This window comes from Filicampus tigris, chromosome 9 (genome assembly GCF_054856515.1).
Source record: "Filicampus tigris isolate MCC_2025a chromosome 9, RoL_Ftig_1.0, whole genome shotgun sequence".
In the NCBI taxonomy this organism is placed as follows: Eukaryota; Metazoa; Chordata; class Actinopteri; order Syngnathiformes; family Syngnathidae; genus Filicampus; species Filicampus tigris.
Genome location: NC_141225.1, coordinates 17,930,879 through 17,950,732, shown reverse-complemented (window position 1 = coordinate 17,950,732; position 19,854 = coordinate 17,930,879). Strand labels below are relative to the sequence as shown.

The 19,854-nt window shown below is 43.9% G+C and overlaps 1 protein-coding gene across 4 annotated transcripts in view; it reads left to right on the top strand.

The window, feature by feature from the left end:
- The window catches only part of LOC147142369 (calmodulin-binding transcription activator 1-like), a 63,550-nt gene extending 44,183 nt beyond the window's left edge, over window positions 1-19,367 (top strand). For 2 of the 4 annotated variants that reach the window (XM_086040475.1, XM_086040472.1), the window contains 15 exons: window positions 779-2,631; window positions 3,326-3,452; window positions 4,559-4,693; window positions 7,565-7,713; window positions 8,543-8,727; window positions 8,800-8,878; window positions 8,956-9,223; window positions 10,332-10,831; window positions 10,974-11,122; window positions 11,204-11,265; window positions 11,336-11,451; window positions 11,623-11,691; window positions 13,568-13,713; window positions 13,823-13,894; window positions 15,378-19,367. In XM_086040475.1, the coding sequence (XP_085896601.1) occupies window positions 779-2,631; window positions 3,326-3,452; window positions 4,559-4,693; window positions 7,565-7,713; window positions 8,543-8,727; window positions 8,800-8,878; window positions 8,956-9,223; window positions 10,332-10,831; window positions 10,974-11,122; window positions 11,204-11,265; window positions 11,336-11,451; window positions 11,623-11,691; window positions 13,568-13,713; window positions 13,823-13,894; window positions 15,378-15,453 (3,986 nt within the window). In that variant the 3' untranslated portion in view covers window positions 15,454-19,367. Of the gene's footprint in view, window positions 1-778; window positions 2,632-3,325; window positions 3,453-4,558; window positions 4,694-7,564; window positions 7,714-8,542; window positions 8,728-8,799; window positions 8,879-8,955; window positions 9,224-10,331; window positions 10,832-10,973; window positions 11,123-11,203; window positions 11,266-11,335; window positions 11,452-11,622; window positions 11,692-13,567; window positions 13,714-13,822; window positions 13,895-14,034; window positions 14,066-15,377 lie in introns of all 4 variants that reach the window. The other 2 variants (XM_086040473.1, XM_086040474.1) reach the window with 2 other exon arrangements.
- The last annotated feature ends 487 nt before the right edge of the window (window positions 19,368-19,854 follow it).

Below are 19,854 nucleotides of genomic sequence, written 5' to 3'. Positions count from 1 at the left end.
CTTTTGAAGGGCGAATAAGGACGGCTGCCCAGAAACAAAGTGGCTTGTTGATTTAAATAGTACTCATCTCTCTCTCTTTACTCAGTGAATCACATATATCTCTCCATTTGCTTCACAAACACACCAAATTTAGGATTACAAATGTGTTTTTGTATCTTGTTTGAATTGAAATGTTTTACAAATAAACTCGTGCATTTTACATGAGAGTAAAAGAGAGATTTGGATCACACTGACAGTGAATTGCACTACAAATGAATACCTTCAGTTTACATTCCTGTCACGAGAGGGCGCCAACGTACACGTACAAAAATGATACCTCAACGTCATGCGGAATTAAACTCAAGCTTTTCTGTATGTTTCACGTTCGTCCATCCATCCATTATCCATACCGCTTATCCTCACAAGGGTCGCGGGGCGAGCGGGAGCCTATCCCAGCTATCTTCGGGCAGTAGGCGGGGGACACCCTGAATTGATTGCCAACCAATCGCAGGGCACACAGAGACAAACATCCGCACTCACAATCACACCTAGGGGCAATTTAGAGTGTCCAATTAACCTACCGAGCATGTTTTTGGAATGTGGGAGGAAACCGGAGTACCCGGAGAAAACCCACGCAGGCACGGGGAGAACATGCAAGCTCCACACAGGGAGGCCTGGGCCGGGATCGAACCCACGAGCTCTGAACTGTGAGGCGGACGTGCTAACCAGTCGACCACCGTTTGACATTTGTTTTTAAAATTGAAAATGTAATGTAAATGTTGTATTCCTTGTGTGTCAGGTGCTGGAAGCAGCCTGCATCAGAAATGCTCCAGCGTCAAGCAGCGCATCATCTCATCCAAGCAGGAGTCGGGGGCAGCAGCAGGGGGTGGCGCTGCAGCGGGTGGCGGCGGTACAGCAGGCCAGAGATCTGAGGAAGCAGATGGCACAGAGGTTCAGAACAGTGACGTATCAGAGGGCCAGACGGAGCCCAGTCCCGGGGGGCGCAGGAGCAGGGCAGGCGGGGGCGACCGGAGGAATGGCCGAATGACGAAGCCCTCCCTTCTCCCGCAGAGCAGCATGGAAGTGTCCTCCTCTACCTCCACCAACCAGGTGGAAGTCCCAGACACCACCCAGAGTTCCCCGCTCTCGATCACCAGCGACATGGCCGACAGCCCCGCGCTCGCCATCGGTGCCGGCCTGTCGCAGAGCACCGCTGTCTTCATGTCTGAAGTCACCACGCTGACCGGCGATTCGGTTTATTCGGCCGGCCACACCCACCTGCTGCCGTCCGCCCACGAGAGCGCCGCCCCCGGCATCCTGTTGGCCGTTGCGCCCGAGAACCAGAGGTTTGCCTCGTTTCCCGGTGCCGTCGGCTTAGGAGAGGGAGGAGAGTTGGTACTTTCCAGCTCGCTAGACTCCGGCGGAGGAGTCAGCCTTCCCGAGACCGCCATGACGTTTGACCCTGACTGCTTCCTTAATAACCCCAAGCAGGGTCAAACCTACGGAGGAGGCGGAGGGAAGACCGAGGGGTGCAACGGTAACGACGGGGGGATCCACTGTTCATCCAACGGCTTTGTGTACAACCCATCCCTGGTCAACAACATCAAGAAGGAAGCCACACCTATGGAGCAGCCGCTGGCCCCTCAGAGTAGCTACGTAGGAGAGGGGGCCGGCCTCAGCCCCAGCACCACTCTGGAGCAGATGGACTTCAGCGCCGTCATGTCATCGCCGTGCGTCCCGGGTCTAACCCAGTCCGCGCACCACCCTTCGCCAAACCTCTTCCTCCAGACCTCGGCGCACGCCAACCAGCCCTCCCAGCAGCAGACCAACGGCGCCGAGGCCCCGCAGGAATCAGATGACGCCCGAGCTTACATGAGCCTGCCGGCAGACACCCCGATCGCCAACGGAGACCACCATCCGCACCTCCACCAAACCAGTCAAGACCAAGCCCTGTGCGGAAGGAATGCAAAAGGAGCGCCCGCGGCCTCTTTCCCACTGACGAGCCAGGACGCTAACGTTGAGCAGCCCGGCGGCGGGGTTCGTCAGGGGGTCGCCGGCAAAGTTCTCGAGAACGGCGGAGAGTTAATGCTCAAGTCTGCCGCTGCTCATGAGGCGTACGCCGGTGTGGACGCTGAACACTACCTTCAAACCGCAGATGGCAACGGAGTCGGCGAGGAAGCGGGAGGGGGCTGCGGAGCTGCGGGAGGAAGGGAGAATGAAATTCTATGTAATGGAGTAAGCTTGTCGGGGGCCGGCGGCTCGGTGGTGGCCAGTCCTCAGTCAATCGGCGCCGGTGCAAGTATTGAAAGGGCGCTCTACAATTCCTCCCTTCCTCCACAAGGTGGAGGCGTTACTGCCACAGCGGCTGCAGCAGGAGCAGCCATCAGCCTGGAGGGCTTTGAGGCTTCGTTTGGAAGCCAGTTCTCTGATCTCATCAACGATTTCATCTCAGTTGAAGGGTCCGCGGGCGGGGTAGGCGCTGCCGTCAACGGGGTCCTGATGCCTCAGGAGGGCGCGGCGGGAGAGGAGCAGGGCACGGGGGAAGGCCACCTGCAGGGCTCGGAAGTGGAGCAGGGAGCTCTGGGAATGCTCCAAGAGACCGCCAGGCTGTTTGGTGTGACAGACTACTCCCCCGAGTGGTCTTATCCAGAGGTTAGTAACAACATTAGTATCATTATTTATTCATCATTGTTGCCTGGAGTCAAATCGAGACTGACACATGATGGAAGACGGCTTGTACTGGCTGCTAAAAAATGGACTCATGCTCTCGACTGATTGCTGAGTTAATGAAATTTCAATATGACATGGATTCCTCTGGGTGGCTTCATTAATTCATCCATGTGTTGCATTGAATTGTACAGTCGGCGAATAACACTGGAGATGTTTTTTGATCATTTTCAGGACATTATTCTCTGTCCTTTATTCACGGTATCAAAGGTGAAATTCAAACAGGAACATTTTGTATTTGTTTACTCCTAACACTTTCCCAAATGCACCTCAATTCCTACACATCCGATTGTCGTTTTTAAAAAACAATAATTTAGAGAGTTTCATAAAGTCTAGAAGTTTGGTTATTTGCACTGTATGCCTTTACTAGTTGAAACCGTGCTCTGTCCACTGGTAGAATGCTTGATGATGTCAAATTTAAACCTAAACCATTTCTTACACATTGAATCATCTTTTTAGCTGCTTGATTTGTCTAAAATCTGTGAAAATGTTATCCGATTATTTTCAGTTCGACCTCATTCTGTTTTGAGACTTTTTGAGGCTGTTTACTCCACTCCGGCTCCCTGTGATGAACTCGCCACATTGTGTCACATTCCACTAACCAGTGTTTTTGCTGCAGGGTGGTGTGAAGGTGCTTATCACGGGGCCATGGTTAGAATCAAGCAGTGAGTACAGCTGTCTGTTTGACCACATCAGCGTCCCTGCTGCCCTCATCCAGCCTGGCGTGCTACGCTGCTACTGTCCAGGTATCACGTCTACGCAGTATCTGCTGATGCATTTTATTATTTGACAGGCACAGAGTCTCCAGCCACAGTTTTAAACATCATTAAAATGTATTTATTATACATATACTGTGTATATATATATATATATATATATATATATATATATATATATATATATATATATATATATATATATATAGAGAGAGAGAGAGAGAGAGAGAGAGAGAGAGAGAAATAGAATATACATAATGTACTTTTTTTTACTTCAAAGATAGTAATTGGCGACAAACATGTGGTAGGGGACCTCAGCGCCCTCAATTGACCGGATGCAAGTGGATGTGTGTCAGAAAGGTTTAAGGACTATTGTCACAAACGATACAGTATACAACCTACGAGTTTTCCTCTTCAATGTTGGTCAGACAATCTCAAACAGATCCTGTGGCGTTTGCTTCATTCAGTGTGCGAGAAAAGGTGACAGTTGTGGGCCGGGCAACTTAACGGTGTGCCTGCTCACAATGGCCAGAGCATCCTGCAGTTCCTAGCAGAAAAGAAAATCGCTGTGCAAAAACCCAAAGTGGCTGTGGGTGGATATTTTTCCCCTTTTCCAAGCTTTAACATCAAGACAGCACTGTCAACAGAGCTATGGAGGATTTCAAAAGGATTGTTTCAGGAGTGCGTGAAACTATGGCAGAGAAGACTGGGAAAGGGTGTTAATCTCCAGGGGGATTACTTCAAGGGGAATAATGTACAGATAGTTTGGATTTCAAATACATCCTTGCATGGTGACATCCATCCTAGAAGTTTTTTGATACACCTTGTATGTAAAAACTACAACATTACACTATTTGAAGTCATAAACTTTTTCTTGATACTTTTCTGACATACTTTTTGCGAGGCAGATCTCATTAGTGCCCAGTCAGAACATATACGCTGAGGCACACAGGTTACAATGCTTCTTTGGGTGGTGCATTCAATTGCATGAGTCACATCCTGCATCACTTGGTAGGATCACTGAAGACGACACACTATTTCTTGCAGGTACACAAAAAGCTAGCTATAAACGCACTGTCCTATATTGAAGTCATTTCCCACTGTATTTTAATTCTTTACCTCATGGTTCTTTCCAGCCCATGACACAGGACTCGTCATGCTGCAGGTAGCAATGGGTGGCGAAGTCATCTCCTCTTCAGTGGTGTTTGAATACAAGGCGCGCGACCTTCCTGCCCTCCCATCCTCTCAGCATGACTGGCTGTCTTTGGACGGTGAGAGCATTCAGCTGTGTATTGTGGCAACATGGAGGTTATACGTACTATGAAAGTTCCCACCAATCGCTTGGAATTATTGAAAATGCTTGAAATGGAATTTGTTTCAAGGTTTGAGACATACACTTTCTCTCTCTTACAAGATTGAAACATTGTGTTTGTTAATGGCACAACACCGGACAGACTTGTGGTTAGCATGTCTACCGTGCACTGGCGGAGCTAGGGGGGTTAGCAGGGGCACTGGCCCCCCTGAAATATGATGTGACCCCCCCCCCCCAGGTGCCAGACCACATAATTGACGTTTCGGTATTTTCCAATTTTTTTCCGGGAATTTCCTCTCGTCCCCTGTAGGGAACATATCATTAATTTTTATCAACGTTTTCTGAAGAATTTTTGGTTTTTATAAAAGCATCTTTTTGTTCTGCAGACCCCCAGAGATATCCTTGGCCGGCAAGGAAAAAATCCTAGCTCGGCAGTTTGTCTATTTGTCTATGTGTGATTGGCTTAGGGTCCAATCAAGGGCACACCCTACCTCTCGGACAAAGTCAGCCATGATGGGCTCCAGCACACCCGTGACCCCAACGAGAATAGCCGATTTATAGAAAATGCACGGATGGATTTTGCATGGCCCCCTGTGGAGCAAAAACGTCAATGTGATACAGTATGTGACTGTTAGGCTTAAGTGTGTCTTTGGATTCTCTCTCCACTTAAAATGTGCTGTTATTTTTGGGGAGACCCCGCTCATGCAAATAAGCGAGCATTGTCAGACATTCATCATGTTTAATTACATCAGATTCGATTTAAAGGTGTACCGCAGTACATGGTGTTAGAGGGCAATTAAGCAGGTGGTTTGGGCTTTAATGCAAAGCCTGTGTTGGTAACACACGTGTCTCCTCAGCGACGCATGCCCTGATTTCACCGCGCCCGCGCGTGTGTGTATGTGCATGCGCCCCCCAGTCTGCGCGTTGCGCACTGCGGCAATGCGGCTGCACGGTCACAGCGTACTGCATGCACGACTGAAGGGCAAAGACAATGTGGCTCGATCGCCGTCCCATACAGCCCGCTAAGGGTTGTATTTGTAAACACGTCTCGGGACTTTGGTGAAGCGCACTTTCGTGGTGATGCAACACCAAACCGCGTAGGTAAAACATAAAATGAATTAAAAGTCGTTCACGTCTGCTCCAGCTATTTGGGAATGCAGTCTTCAAATGCGACGATGACGACCTAAACCTCCTGCTGCTCCAAAGTCTGGCGGGCTGATTTGAAGAGAAGAGCGCCGCTGCTCTCTTCACACACAACGTGCGCGTTCTCTCTCTCTCTCTCTCTCTCTCTCTCTCTCTCTCTCTCTCTCTCTCTCTCTCTCTCTCTCTCTCGCTCTCTCACCCACCCCCTTCTCTTGCTCTGTTGTTGGGAGTATCGACGTGTGTGTCGCACACTTCAAACTAACGCGGTTGAGCAGAAACTGGAACAAAGAGACACTCGTTGTTTGGGTTCGTAGATGATCTGATATCATTTCATTTCAGAATTGATGTCTGGAAATTGTTGTTTTGCGTCCATGTGGTGCATGATTCGAGTTGTTGTTTATTCCGCTGGTGCCGTTGTCTAACTGCTTTGTCTTGCGTGATTGCATTCAAGTCATTTGTTGTTAGATTGTGGCTATTATGAAGATTAGATTCAGGTAATGGTCTAGCCATTTTGTATTCCTGCTTAAATGTTTGAGCTAAAAGAAAAAACACTCTGTTGGAAACAGAGCTGGAGAACAATAACACTACAACAAGTGCAGGGAGGCTGTTTGCCTTGGAGCTGCTCACACAATAGCAAGTTAGCAGCCAATATCAAACCCGATGCTGTTTATGACCTATGTGTATGCCATGCACATTTTCCCCAGTTGACCTGCGTAGCAGTGTGTGTGCATTGACATTTTTTTTATTGCTGTTGTTATTATCTATGGCATGTTTATAGATGGAAATCTATAAACTTGAAAATGGATGCAACAGAGTCCAGGGACCATAACAATCTCATCAAAAGTATGACGATAAGCAGTTGTATTAGCTCTAATGATGTTGTTCATAATGAGTTTTTCTGGCGAGGAATACGACTGCGAAAACAATGGATAAGTTCTGGAATGAAAGTCTCACCAAAGGATAACTTTGAACATGCATTGATGGTGAAAAATAGAAGTCAGTAAGAGCGGCTTGGGAAATATGGTCACTATCGTAAAGCATTTGCCAGTTGACAATATCCATAAAGCGAAAAAATGGTATATAATTGTTTTGAAATGTACCAAACGTGTCAACAATTTTGAACTAAATTCTTCTTTTGAATCTGTTTCTTGCTCTGTGGTTCGAGTTTTTTTGTTTACATCAATAGGCGAATATCGTATGTCATCTGATTGGCTTTTTATTCCAACTGACTGACATTGTCTCCCTCTGATTGGTGGGACTGAAACGTTTGGAGCCTGATGTTTGTGTCACTCACGTGGCTCCTCCCTCCTTTTTTTTCCCCTCAGTCTGTGTGCTACAGACAGCAGAGAGGAGAGGAGGGAAAATAAAGAGCCTGAGTGACATGATGTGCACTGCAGCAAACTGCAGCTGCACAGGATTAAAGGGTCACACTTACAGCCATGTAAAAATATTTAGAACAAGGTTTGTTGCTGGATGCATGCACTTATGTACAGTATATTAAATTCACTTTCAAGTGCTGATTCCGACCCTGGATGGTCCTTGGGTGTGTAGATTCAACCTTCTATATCAAGCCTTCTATATATAAAAAAAAAAAAAACTCATACGCAACCTTCCGGACTGTATATCTCAAAACACTCAGTAAATGTTGTTTTGACTAAATCATCTATTCATGTGTTATTTTCTGCAGATACCCAGTTCAGGATGTCCATCTTGGAGCGTCTGGAGCAGATGGAACAGAGGATGGCTGATATAACCAATCAAAACCCCAGCTCAGAAACTATGGCAACCAAGAGTGGAGGTGTAGAGGGAGGGGGAGCCACAGAACAGCAGTCGCAAGTAAGAACGATGCAATTTGTTTGAGTGAACTATTTCTTTGACATAAATGAACCAAAAAGAAATCTGAATAGATATCTTATATAGATATAAATCGATAGATATATGGATGAAAATATAAACTATATACATGTAGGTATAGATATAAACATATGCACCCAATTTGGAATTGCATGCATCTCAGTTGAAAAAAAAGGGTCTCTGGAACTTTTTGTGTTGGATAAGGGCACTTCAAATCTCCAGCTGGGAGAGAAATGGTCCTCAAAGCAGTTGTTTTCCTATACCAGTATAACCAGTTAGAATCCTTTAAGCAAGGTCGGCAGTCAATATAATAGTACTCATGGGAATATATCCTATATCCTCTGTGAAGAAAGCAGCTAATCTTACTGTAGTTTACTGCCCCCTGGTGACCAAGGCATATGCACCATAAAGTGACGCACAATTAAGTAATCATGAACGTGTCAGTCTTTACAACTTACTATATGTTATTATTACTGTATGTTTTTATAATTGAGGTATAGCATAAACACCATTAAGTGTTATTTTTATCATTAGAATTTTTTTGGAGGAGGTTAGAACAGATTAATGGCATATCCATTTATTTCAATGGAGAAAGGTGGTTTGAGATACAAGCATGCTCACAGAATGAAGTGAACTCATATGTCAAGGCGCCACTATATATATTTTTCACAGTTTTGTATCCAAGATTAACGGGTTCTTCCTTGGGGCAAAGCTTTGTCGAAATTTTGCGATCCATTTTGTGTAACGCTGAAAACACCTCCTTGGTGGAAATAAAACAACACTTTCATCGCTGTACCTTTTTCTTCCCCAGACGTCTCCTGACCACAGTTCATTTGAGGGTCGAGTTGTTGTTGTGTGTGAGAAGATGATGTCCCAGCCGTGTTGGGCTTCCTCCAATCAGCTCGTCCACAGCAAGAACTCAAGAGGAATGACCTTATTGCATCTGGCTGCAGCTCAGGGCTACGCCGGGCTCATTCAGACCCTCATCCGCTGGCGGTGAGTCATAAACAATCGGAGCAGACTATCAAGAGAGGCGCGGCATCTCACGTGACCGTTCTTGCTTTGCAGCACCAAGCACGCTGACAGTATTGACCTCGAGCTGGAAGTGGATCCTCTTAACGTCGACCACTTCTCCTGCACGCCACTGGTGAGTGATCGATATTTCCTTATGCGGTCTTCTCGCCACGTCCGTGCGTGTGACAGCATCCCATTTGGTCTCTCCAGATGTGGGCATGTGCTCTGGGTCATACCGATGCAGCACTGGTGCTTTACCAGTGGGATCCGAGAGCTTTGGCTATTCCCGATTCTCTGGGACGCTTGCCGCTCAACATCGCCAGATCTCGGGGCCACACACGGCTGGCTGAACTCTTGGAGCAGCTGCAACAAAGTCCTCAAGCTCCGAATCAGCCTGCTGACGTGTGGATGGACAGGTGGAGAGGAGGCTCTGAGATCAGCAGAATAAACAACAGCCACTCCTCAAATCCAAACTCAGGTGGGAGAGACTGTCTGTCAACAATACACTATGTTTTTGCTCTAGAAATATTTGATTTAAGAATGTGTCTGAGATTTTGGACAGAAAGACAAGAATGTGACAATGACATTTTGATATTTCTTGAAGCGATCATTCAATTTCGATTTCTTCAATCTCTTCCCTGTGGTACAAAGCGCAGAGACATTATATACACAATACTCCCAAAATGTTAGGGATATTGGGCTTCCGGATAAAAATTCAGGATGAACCTAAAATGCATTATGACCTTTAAAGGTGAACTTAATTCGACCTCCTCTAAACTTTTGAACGCACACTTTTGCACAACTTGCTGTTCTCTAACAGGGAGGTGAAAAGCAGAATTCATAAAAGTTCTTTATATATATGAAGTCGTCCCCCGCATATATTCACTGATTTTCTTCTATTTTGTCATATATTTTTTTATTTGTTTTCCTTAGTTTTTTTCTGGGATTTTTTTACCCCATTTTGACACCATGTAAAACATATGGGGTTTTTTTTTAAAGAATTTTTGAGGTTTGGAAAAAATCAAACATTTTATCCATGTCTTTTTGCTGTTAGTGGATAATGTTTGTAATAAAATTATGCTAACTTTAATCACAGCTAAACCTATAACATGGTAACCCATTTCTTGGTAACTTTAACTCATCAGTATGGGTAGATTTTACCCCTTGTTGGATCAAAATGTTGACCCAATGTGCTGGGTCAAATCCTCAACCCAATGCACTGGGTATAAATAATTCAATCCCTTTTTGCCCCAGCACTGTGTTAGCTATTTCACCCAATTTTGGTTAGTTTTCAACTAGCAGGTTCAAGAGTGACATCACACAGTCAGAGGCTTGCTTTCCCCCTTTTGCGCTCGGCAAGACGTCAACTTTAGCTTTTTCACATTTACCATACAGATGAGAGTGTCCATGGAAATATATTATTTCTTTCAAAATGTTGACCCATTATCTTTAAAAAATGTCTTGGGTAGACTGACAGTAAAAAACATATTTTTGGATGAACTGACCACTTAGAACTTGTGCTTAGTGCAATGGCAGTACACATTACATGACATGCTTATATTCAGATCGTATTCCACTTTTCCCAGAACTGAGGCGAGCCCGGACTGAGAGCCAACCCAGCAACCAGACCTGGAACCAAACAGGACACAGAGCTTCACAGACAACCCAGGGAGAGCAAGGGGGTCCACCCCCAGCTAAAAGACTCAAACCCGCTCAGCAACAGCTCGCTAACTCAACCTCCAGCAACCTCAACTCCCTCCCAAACCACCACACTCACTCTTCCCCTCTCCCAAGTCCTCAACAAACCCAACATCCCAACCTCAGCAATCGGAGCGCACCTCCTGCCAGCTTCACTCCTGACTGTCCTCAGCTCCCCAGCCCCTCCCACTCCCACCTGCAGGCCAGGATAGGAGCATCTGGAGGGGGCGCCAGGTGGAGTCTGAGGCAGACTCTGGGTCAGCGTAGTCTAGCCAGGCGGATTCTAGGCAAGGAGCGACTGGCTGTTCACCTGCGCCAGAGAGTCCTGTCCGACAGGGGGGAGGAGACAGAGCTGCTGACCTATCAGGATAACACAGAGGACTTGCAGGTAGAGAGAGCACTCTACCTCGACACATTTATAAAGACGTTGCTACCTTGACTTACAGCTACTCAGATGAGTTTTTTAAGCTCCAAATCATCGATTGTTTTTTTTTTTTCTATAACGGATTAATTGTGTGTGTGTGTTGCAGATGGACATTTCAATGCTTGCTGATCACATCATGGAGACATCCACTGCTCGACTCAAACAGGAGGATATGGAGACAGAAACAGATTCCGGACGGGTGGGCCTCGGCGGCGACGTCAGACTTCTGTCTGGTTATCTTGCCGAGGTGGAAAGGTCAGTTAAAGCGTTATAACCTGATTAACTGTAGTCACCACTTGATTTCAACGGACGCTTTGCTTTGTTGCTGCTCTGCAGGTTCCTCAATGCCAAGCCGCAGACTCCCGGCCCGAAACCAAACTCTCACTCAGGGCCTGAGGGTGAGCAGTGTCCTCAAGCTAAGCGAACCCCGCCGACCCCCCTCTGACTGGAACTCTTTCCTCTCTGCAGCTATGAAAGCGGAACGGTTGAAAACGGACTCGTCCTTTCTTGCCATGACCGAAGCAGAGCAGAGAGAGCTGTGTGAGACCATCAGGAATGCTCTGCACTCCCTTCGAAAACACAAGGTAGGCATTTTCTTGTAGGACCTCCACTCCAATTTCACATCACATTACGGTGACTAGACTGTAAATTCTTATATTATATACTCTTCCTGTCATGTATCTATCTTGCGTGATACATGTTTGCTTGCTTGCATGAGCAGCTTTTATACAAATTCTTACCATCACCCCCTTCAGGGTCCTATTCAGGAACAACGCAAAGAGATTGCAGCAGTGATTCAACGCTGCTATAAGAGATACAAGCAGGTATGATTCAATGTTTGGACAGTATTAAACTGACCTACATTACTAATTAAGGTACTCAATAAATTTATATGTCTTATCATTTTACAAAGTGCACACCTACTGTACCTATGGCGACCGGCCAGCCAATAAGACATTTACTCCTCGCTTAACCCGGCTTTGGGCCAATTATACATCGAACGTGTATTTGGTCCAAATAGACATAAAACCCAGAATAAATCAAGTTATTTATTTCTTTTATTTATATATATATTTTTTAGGTCAAAAGTTGTATTATTACAGGAATTAAGTCAGAAAATCTTTTCGAACAGAAGTCTTTTTTCATGACTTTTTTTAGAGCTTAATGGCAACTCTTCCAGAATACAAGGCGTAACATTAACAGTATAATGGTATTTTTTTTAATCACTTGTTGAAATATGACTTTCTATCACTGTTAAATTTGACTTTAATATTTAATATTACATCCGTATCATGGAAAAATTCCCGAAAGATTCCGACTTTTTATTCCAACGAAAAATGTCTTTGTTCTTTTGTTTTTTTTCTTGAATACAAAAAAATTCACTTTTCTCATCAAAGAAAAAAAAAATCTTCTGTTGATGATTTTCTTTTCTCTATAGATTCCGAACCCCTGCTTTAGTTGGCGGAAGGGTTTTTATTTTGAAGTCAAATTTCACATAAAATAAATAGTGGGCAAAACTGTTGCCATTCTTTTTAAACTGAACAGGCAAACCTTTGAGTAACGTGTAACATTAGCTTTTATACAAGTTTAAAAAGTAAACGTTCGTTCTATACGTAATAATAGGTAGTGTCGTACCTGCAGAGGAAATAGGATCCAAGTCACTTTGCGTACACCCAGCAATTTTGCAGTCTACATTCCATTTTTCTTTTATTCTTATTGTTAATTTATGAGTCAACCACATTGTACTGAGCGGCCTTGGACAGAGATGCATGCACCAAAAGAGCCACCGCATGGCAAATTTGCTAAGACACCAAGCGTGTGCGCAGGGGTCTGCAAGCATTGCCTTTTTTTAGACGCAGCAATTTAAAACACTTTCTAGTGTATGTACTGATCTTGTTTTTATTTATTCATTTTTATTGTCAACCGAGCAGCCAGGACACGAACCGCTTCAACACTTTGCATGTCCATACTTTTGCTCTTTGCCATTGCTTGGACCTTTCTTTTGTCGTCACAAAGCAAGAAATGCACCCGCCAAGCATTTGGATTATCAGTTCTGTAAAATGTGTTGCATTAGTTTAGCCATTTGAAAAAAAAAAATGTATTCTTCTTTTTATTCATTTAGTTGTTTAGGTAATTGTGGTTAATTTAATGTAAAATTTTAAAACTGAAAAAATAAATTAAAAAATCTCTGACACATTTGGCAATGTTTTTTTAATTTTTTTTTAACAAATGGTTAAATAATTAAAATTAATTATAGATAATATATTTTGAAAATGACAATATGTTCTTAGGGTTAGGGTTAGTACATCGACCTTAAGATATCAAGGATATTGAATAAATGCTGCAACGGGTTTTAAAGCCATTTGAGCATTTACTTGATATACAGTACCTGATATCCAGATACCAGGTAGTAGTAGGTCAAAAGACGTAGCAGTTGTGGAGCAAGCGTGACTTATAAGACCGTCATTCTATTAGTGTGCTGATTTGTCTTACTAATGAGAACAAAGAGTAGTATAACATGAACCTTAAATTGGATATCAAGGATATCGAATAAATGCTCAAATGACTTTCCATATAGGCTACATCTTTAAGGACAAAGCATCTTTTTGAAGCTTTTTTTTTTTTTTTATGTGTTTGTTCCGCCGTGGAAAATTTCAGATCCACTCTTGAATGAAGATTTTACAACATTATTGCTTTCAGTATGCACTTTATAAGAGGATGACCCTGGCAGCCATCCTGATCCAGAGTCGTTTCCGGAGTTTCCATGAGCAGAGGAAGTTCCAACAGAGTCGCAGAGCAGCAGTCCTCATACAGCAATACTACCGCTCCTACAGACACTCCCTCAGGTACTAAAGCCATGAAAACACACACCCTTGCACACAATCATTGTGACCCACCCTACCCCCCCCCCGCCCCCCCCCCCCCAAAAGTCACTCTTCTGCCTTTGCCCACCAGCAACCTTCTGACTAAAAAACAGAACCAGGCTGCACGCAAGATCCTGAGATTCCTGCTCCGATGCCGCCACAGGTGAGCCATAACGTTCGACGCGCATGTGCACGCACACCCAATAACACACACCATGCACATTGCCTACGCACACACTCACGGCCCACTGCCACACGGGCATTGGTGCTAACAGCTGCTGTTGTTTTACTGTTCCTGCGAAGCCCTTTGATGGACCATAGGCCCCTGAAGCGGGTGAGTCTCCTCCCCCTCTCTTCTCTGGCTCGCTCTCTCTCCCTCTACCTCTCTCTCTCTCTCTCTCTCAATCTCTCTCTCTCTCTCCTGGCGGCGGATGCCTGTTTGCATGTGGGGGGAGGAGAGGGTCCCCTCTCCCTCCCTCCCTCCTTCCCTCGCTCTTCTGTCTGTCTCGTCGAGGACTGCGGAATGATGCTGCTACTTCTGCATGACTGACAGATAGATAGAGGAGCACTCTTGCACATGGTCTTCCTGGGGGCATGACATCAGTTGGGGACTCAAGTGTCTTGCTTGTTTCCTTTTTTTGTGCCTTGAGGGGGGTGGGTAGGATTTCACGGGGGAGATTTGAACAGAAAATACAATAGCCTGTTGATAATTACTGTAGATCAGGGATGGGCAACTGGCGGCCAGCAGGCCGCATGCCACCGTAGTGAGTGGCCCCTTGATTCATTTTAGAAAAAAAAAAAATTTTTAGGGATTTTTTTTTTCTAGGTTTTTTTTTATAAACGCAAAACATTCTTCAAAAAAACGCTGATAAATCTTCAATATATGTTTTCCACAAAAAAACTGGAGGAAATGATGGGTGGGGGGGATCCTTCAAAAACTGGGAAAATATAAAGTATGAAAAAACACTGAAAAGAAAAAAAATATTTTGCGAATATGCGAATCCAACTGTACTTTTAAGTCGTAATATCACCATTCACCACTGGCTGGCAAACATGTCTTGGTTGCACTTACACTGGGCCTTATATTTACCTATACTACAACGTGAGAAGGCCTAATATTTTTGGGGTACATTTGGAATGATATGCTGGACAAACAGTACTTCAATATTAGAATTTTGAGTGACTTCGTTTTTTTTTGTTCAGGAGTTTTGTGCCATCCTCGAATGCTATTTTATATTCATGCGAGCCATTTGCAGTGAGGAAAAAAATCCCAGAATGTGGTTATTTAGGTTTGCTTCAAGCCCTTTGTTGTTCTGTGAGGACATTTATTTGTACTCTGCAGATTCTTCATTCATGCAATTACAAATGTATTATCAAAAATGAAATATATTAAGCGCACGTATTTTGCCTGTATGCACGTAATTTTGTTCACATTTGAAAATAACATTTTTGTCATACATTTGGTTCGGAAACGCGTGGTCCTACGAGGCCCCCCGAGTAGCACCGATGAAAAATTGTGGGCCCCCTCCAGCATTTAAGTTGCCCATCCCTGCTGTAGATGGAAACGGCCATGCAGACATGTACACACACGAAAGAAAGAAAAAAAAATCACTCTAATGTGTTTCCGATATGTGTTTTCACACCAGGGTCAGAGAGCAGAAAAAGGCCAGGGGTCCTGAGAGCCCACCGCCAGGCCCCACCCACAGCCCACTAAGCCTGTGAGCAATCCCTCTCCCCCCCTTTTTTTTTTTTCTTTTTCCTCTCCAAACTATATTCCTCCCTTCCTCCCTCTCCCGCCCCTTCCATTCTCTCCCCCCGCCCCCTTTTTCGCTCGCCCTCTATCCTGTCTTCTCTCGAGAGGAAGAAGCTTCCCAGACAGACGGAGGACAGGATAGGTGTCCATCATGGCAGCTCAGACAGACAGACAGACAGACAGACAGACTACTAGGGCGAGCCCAGGGATCTTGGCTCTGTCCCACAGCACTGATCCTCCTCCGCAGTTCCACTGGGAGGCCATCGCATTAACCTCATGGCATTCTTTGCACTCTTCATGGGTATGTTTCTAGACGGGAGGAAGCGGATGGCGGATGGCGGATGCGGTGAAAGGCTTCAAGCTCGCTCACTCGCCAAAGGCAACTCTGAACTTGCCGAACTCATGCAAAACCCGTTGCGTTTTGTACCCAAACACTGATCCATGAAAGGATGAGAAAACATAAACCAAAAAAAAACTCACGTCTATGTTGCATTTGCATGCAAGTTATTTCTTGGTTTCTTTTTTTGCTTATTCCTCCTCTCCATCGTGCCGAAGAGCTCTCGAGGCAAGCCATCCTGTTAACGCGGCGTCATCACAATATCACCAACCAGTCTGACTCACATTACTTACTTACAAACCTATCAATCAAGTCACCTGATCAAAAGGGGAGGAACCACTTGAATGTAAGAGGAGCATTGTTTCTGTGAGGGCGGCGGTCTGAATTAACGATGTCTTAATTTGTTACATGGACTTTGTATGGAGTTCGTTCTCAGAGGCGGCACTTTGCTGGCCCTCGTGGTGTCCGTGTTCGTTCAATTCAATGCATGTGTTTGAGCCGCGAGCTCCTGCATGCTTGCCAAACTGCTTTCGTGTTGTTTCTTTTGTATTTCTATGTGGAGTTGTGTCTCACTGTTCTCATCGACTTATCCTTGCCCTGCGTAATGTGAACTGTGTAAGGACAAATGACATTTTTGGGTGCTTTTTTTAAAAAAAAACAACAACAACAACAACAAAGTTTATTTATTTAGGGGTCTAATTATTTATTTAAGAGTGGTTAAGCTTGAGACTGGTTTCCCCCCTTGTGTGCTAAAATATGACATGTTGCGGTGGTTAAATGTCTCTGTTAGTTTGTTCTTTGAGTGAACCTCCAAATCCTAGCTGTGGTTTTGAGGAAAGAGTAACATACAGTAACATTGCCTTGACTTCTTCCTGACTCTAAGAGGTCTCTATGCTTGCTCTGTACAGGACACGGGTCCAGTACCTTGCCCGATACAGGGCATTGATCCCCATATTAGCCCATACGGGCAATCAAATCCATATTTTGGACTATTGCATATTCCTGTATATAAACTGACGAGGTAAGGGGATACGAGGACCCTGAAACTTTTTCATAAGAGGACTGTATTTAAGATTATAAATTATTTTACTCCCATAATGAGAACTTAACATAAAGACCTGGCTACACAGGACGGCTGTATTGCTTGTACATAATGTAGATATTACAAACTGAGTAATGTGCATGATATTTAAGACGCAGAAACAACAAAAAGAACATGTTAGTGGCTATGGACTGTGAGAGGATTTTAACGGCTTCACTTTAAGAGTATCCAGTATAAGTGTTACTGAAAAGAACATTTTGTTCAAGCATGCAAATGAAAAATCTAATGTTAGAATTAAATAAGTGGGAAAACAAAGTTAGCTGAAACAATGATCTTTCAGACAAAACATTTACACGTTGTGCTTTTGTTCCTTGGCTCGCAAAAATCAAACACTTTTTGCCAGTAGTGCCAATTATTATGAATGCTATTTTGCCTAATACTTTTTTTTGGGGGGGTGGGGGGGGAAACAACACCCAAAAGATATCAGTAAGATGCACAGAGGCAACACACACAGACTATAAACAGTAGACGAGATAGAAATAGCTCAACAGTAGTAGTACGACTAGAGGATGACATTGATGATGCAATTGTTGAAGTGATGAAGATGCTGACAAAGATCATTTAAATGTGAATGCATTGACCCAAACAAAAAAAAAAGGCAAGAAGAGGGTGCTACATTCTTTACAATGTGGTTGTGCTTCAGCAACATACTACTTTTAAGTTACAACCATTCTCACCATTCAGTCAAGCAGAATGTCTCCTTCCCACTCTTTGCATATCATTTCAATCCTTCTTCTCTTCATTGTCACTGCCGTTATGTAACACGTGCTTAAGCACTCTGGAAAGCTCTGTTTAGGAAGTGCCTGATCAATAACAGAAAAAGTGCAAGTTCATATCAGGAAAAATAGCTATTGTATGTTCTCCGAATGGCTGCCAGTTACCTTTTGCTTTCTCCTAAATGGTGTGTTAAAAAAATGACAGTGTCGGAGATGATTCGAGTTATTGCAAGTTCCAAGTTACTGATTTGTCAGAGGTTTGGACCGAAAGCTTACGATCATTTTTGCCCGCTTGTGTGTGCGTATTGTTCAGTATTAGAACCACAGAATCTTTGAATTCTCTTCATGTAAGATACCTTCGCAAACCAATCAAATATCTCGGAGTCAGAGCCCGTGTTTGCCTGCACAGGTTTGCGTGGAAACGTTCTTGTAGCATTAAGCATCAAAGAAGAACGCAGCGGTTTTCCAGACAACAAACGGACTGTCCGGTACACTCTTTCCCGTTCCCCTCTCTTTCGTTCTCCTTTCACCCCTTGTCTCGCACTCACACACACACACACACACACAAGTGCACACAGTCTGAAACACAAGAAGGCCACAGTCTTTCTCTCTGTGCTTATGTCTTTGGGAACAGTTCAATCTCTCCCTTAGATCTTACTCAGGGTTGAAGAACAGGGAGATGATATGTGGAGTGTCACTAACTCATTGCTAACACACAGCTTTGTGTATGCATGTGTATTCCATTCGTTAGGGATACTCCTGTTTGTTTATCTATGAAGTAGAGTCCTCTCATTTTCTAACGTGGTTCTCAACTAGCCCTCTCCCATGCATAAAGTCTCATTTTGTGAGGCAGTGAATGTGACCTGTTTGCTGTAACGTGTCATTTTTTCTACAAGAAAAGAAAAAACAAGTATTGAGTGATTTCTAACGGTCATAAACGCACAAGTTTAATACGATGAATTCAAAATACTACTTGAGTGAAACACTAGTAAGTCTCGTGTTATATTTGTGGAAGATCTCTAAAATGTGTTCTCAGTATCCCTCCCGAACAAACACTCCTCCCACATCACCACAATTCCTTTTAAGATACTCAAAACACACACACACACCGCAATATCCTTGCGCACAGAACGGCAAACACAGAGATCACTATGTTTGTGTTTATGGAGAGGATGTTGACTGAAAGAAAAACACAAGAGATTATGTGGAGAGAAAAAAAACAATAAAGTCGATTAATAAAGTTAAGATATGAGTGAGACAGTTGCTGGCAGACGTGCGGAGATGGCCTCGGTTTCCCAATGGTGCGCCTGGAAAATGAATGGTACCTGTATAACCTTTTATGCCTTGTCTCTGAGGCGGCGTGCCCAAACACCACATTGCATGCTAGAATGGTAGACCCTCATAGATAAGCTAAGGCTTAGACCTGTCCACTCCCCTGTCTTCCCTCTGTCTCATCTCCTGCTCTATTCCAACCTTGCCTGCTGTTGTGTTCTCCATGACTATCATTCCTCTTATTTTGTAGCCTACTTTGACTTCCTATGTTCTACTTTTTTGTTTGCATGCACAGGCATCACAAAACTGTTGATGTTTTTAAGAGAATATTTTGTTGCTGAGGCCATGCAAAGTGTTTTGAATATTGCCCTTATATGTGGAAAATGTCCTCTGAATGCTTTACATAATTTCTGCTGTAAAATGAAATCAGAATAAAAAAGAAAATTTGCACTTTAATGTGTCTTTGCCTGATATTTGTTTAGATTTATGTCGCTTCAGAGATAAGGGAGCTTTTTCCTATCAGGGACCATTTGAGTATTTATTAAGTCCCATTTGTTTTTCAAATTATATGGACAAGGTATAATGTAATCAATTATGCTTGTCAACAATTTTATTTCATTCTAATTTTATGTGTAGAATAGGAGTGTGCAAACTTGTGCTCAAGGGCCATATTTCATATAAATGGGCTAGGTCATTCATAAAATATGTAAAAAAAAAAATATTATTAAAATGTGGATGAAAAATGTATAAAATCACATTCCATCAACATAATGTGTTGAATAATTGTTTATTTGTCCCCTCTTTGGATGGATGTTTAAGATTGTATGTTAAGAGTTTTGAGCCCACCCTGATGTGGAAGGTCCACAGGAAAATTACTGGGAAGCCCATGACGTCATTCATATTACCGTAAAATAAAAAGTATGCGTTTGTCCATGCGACCCAA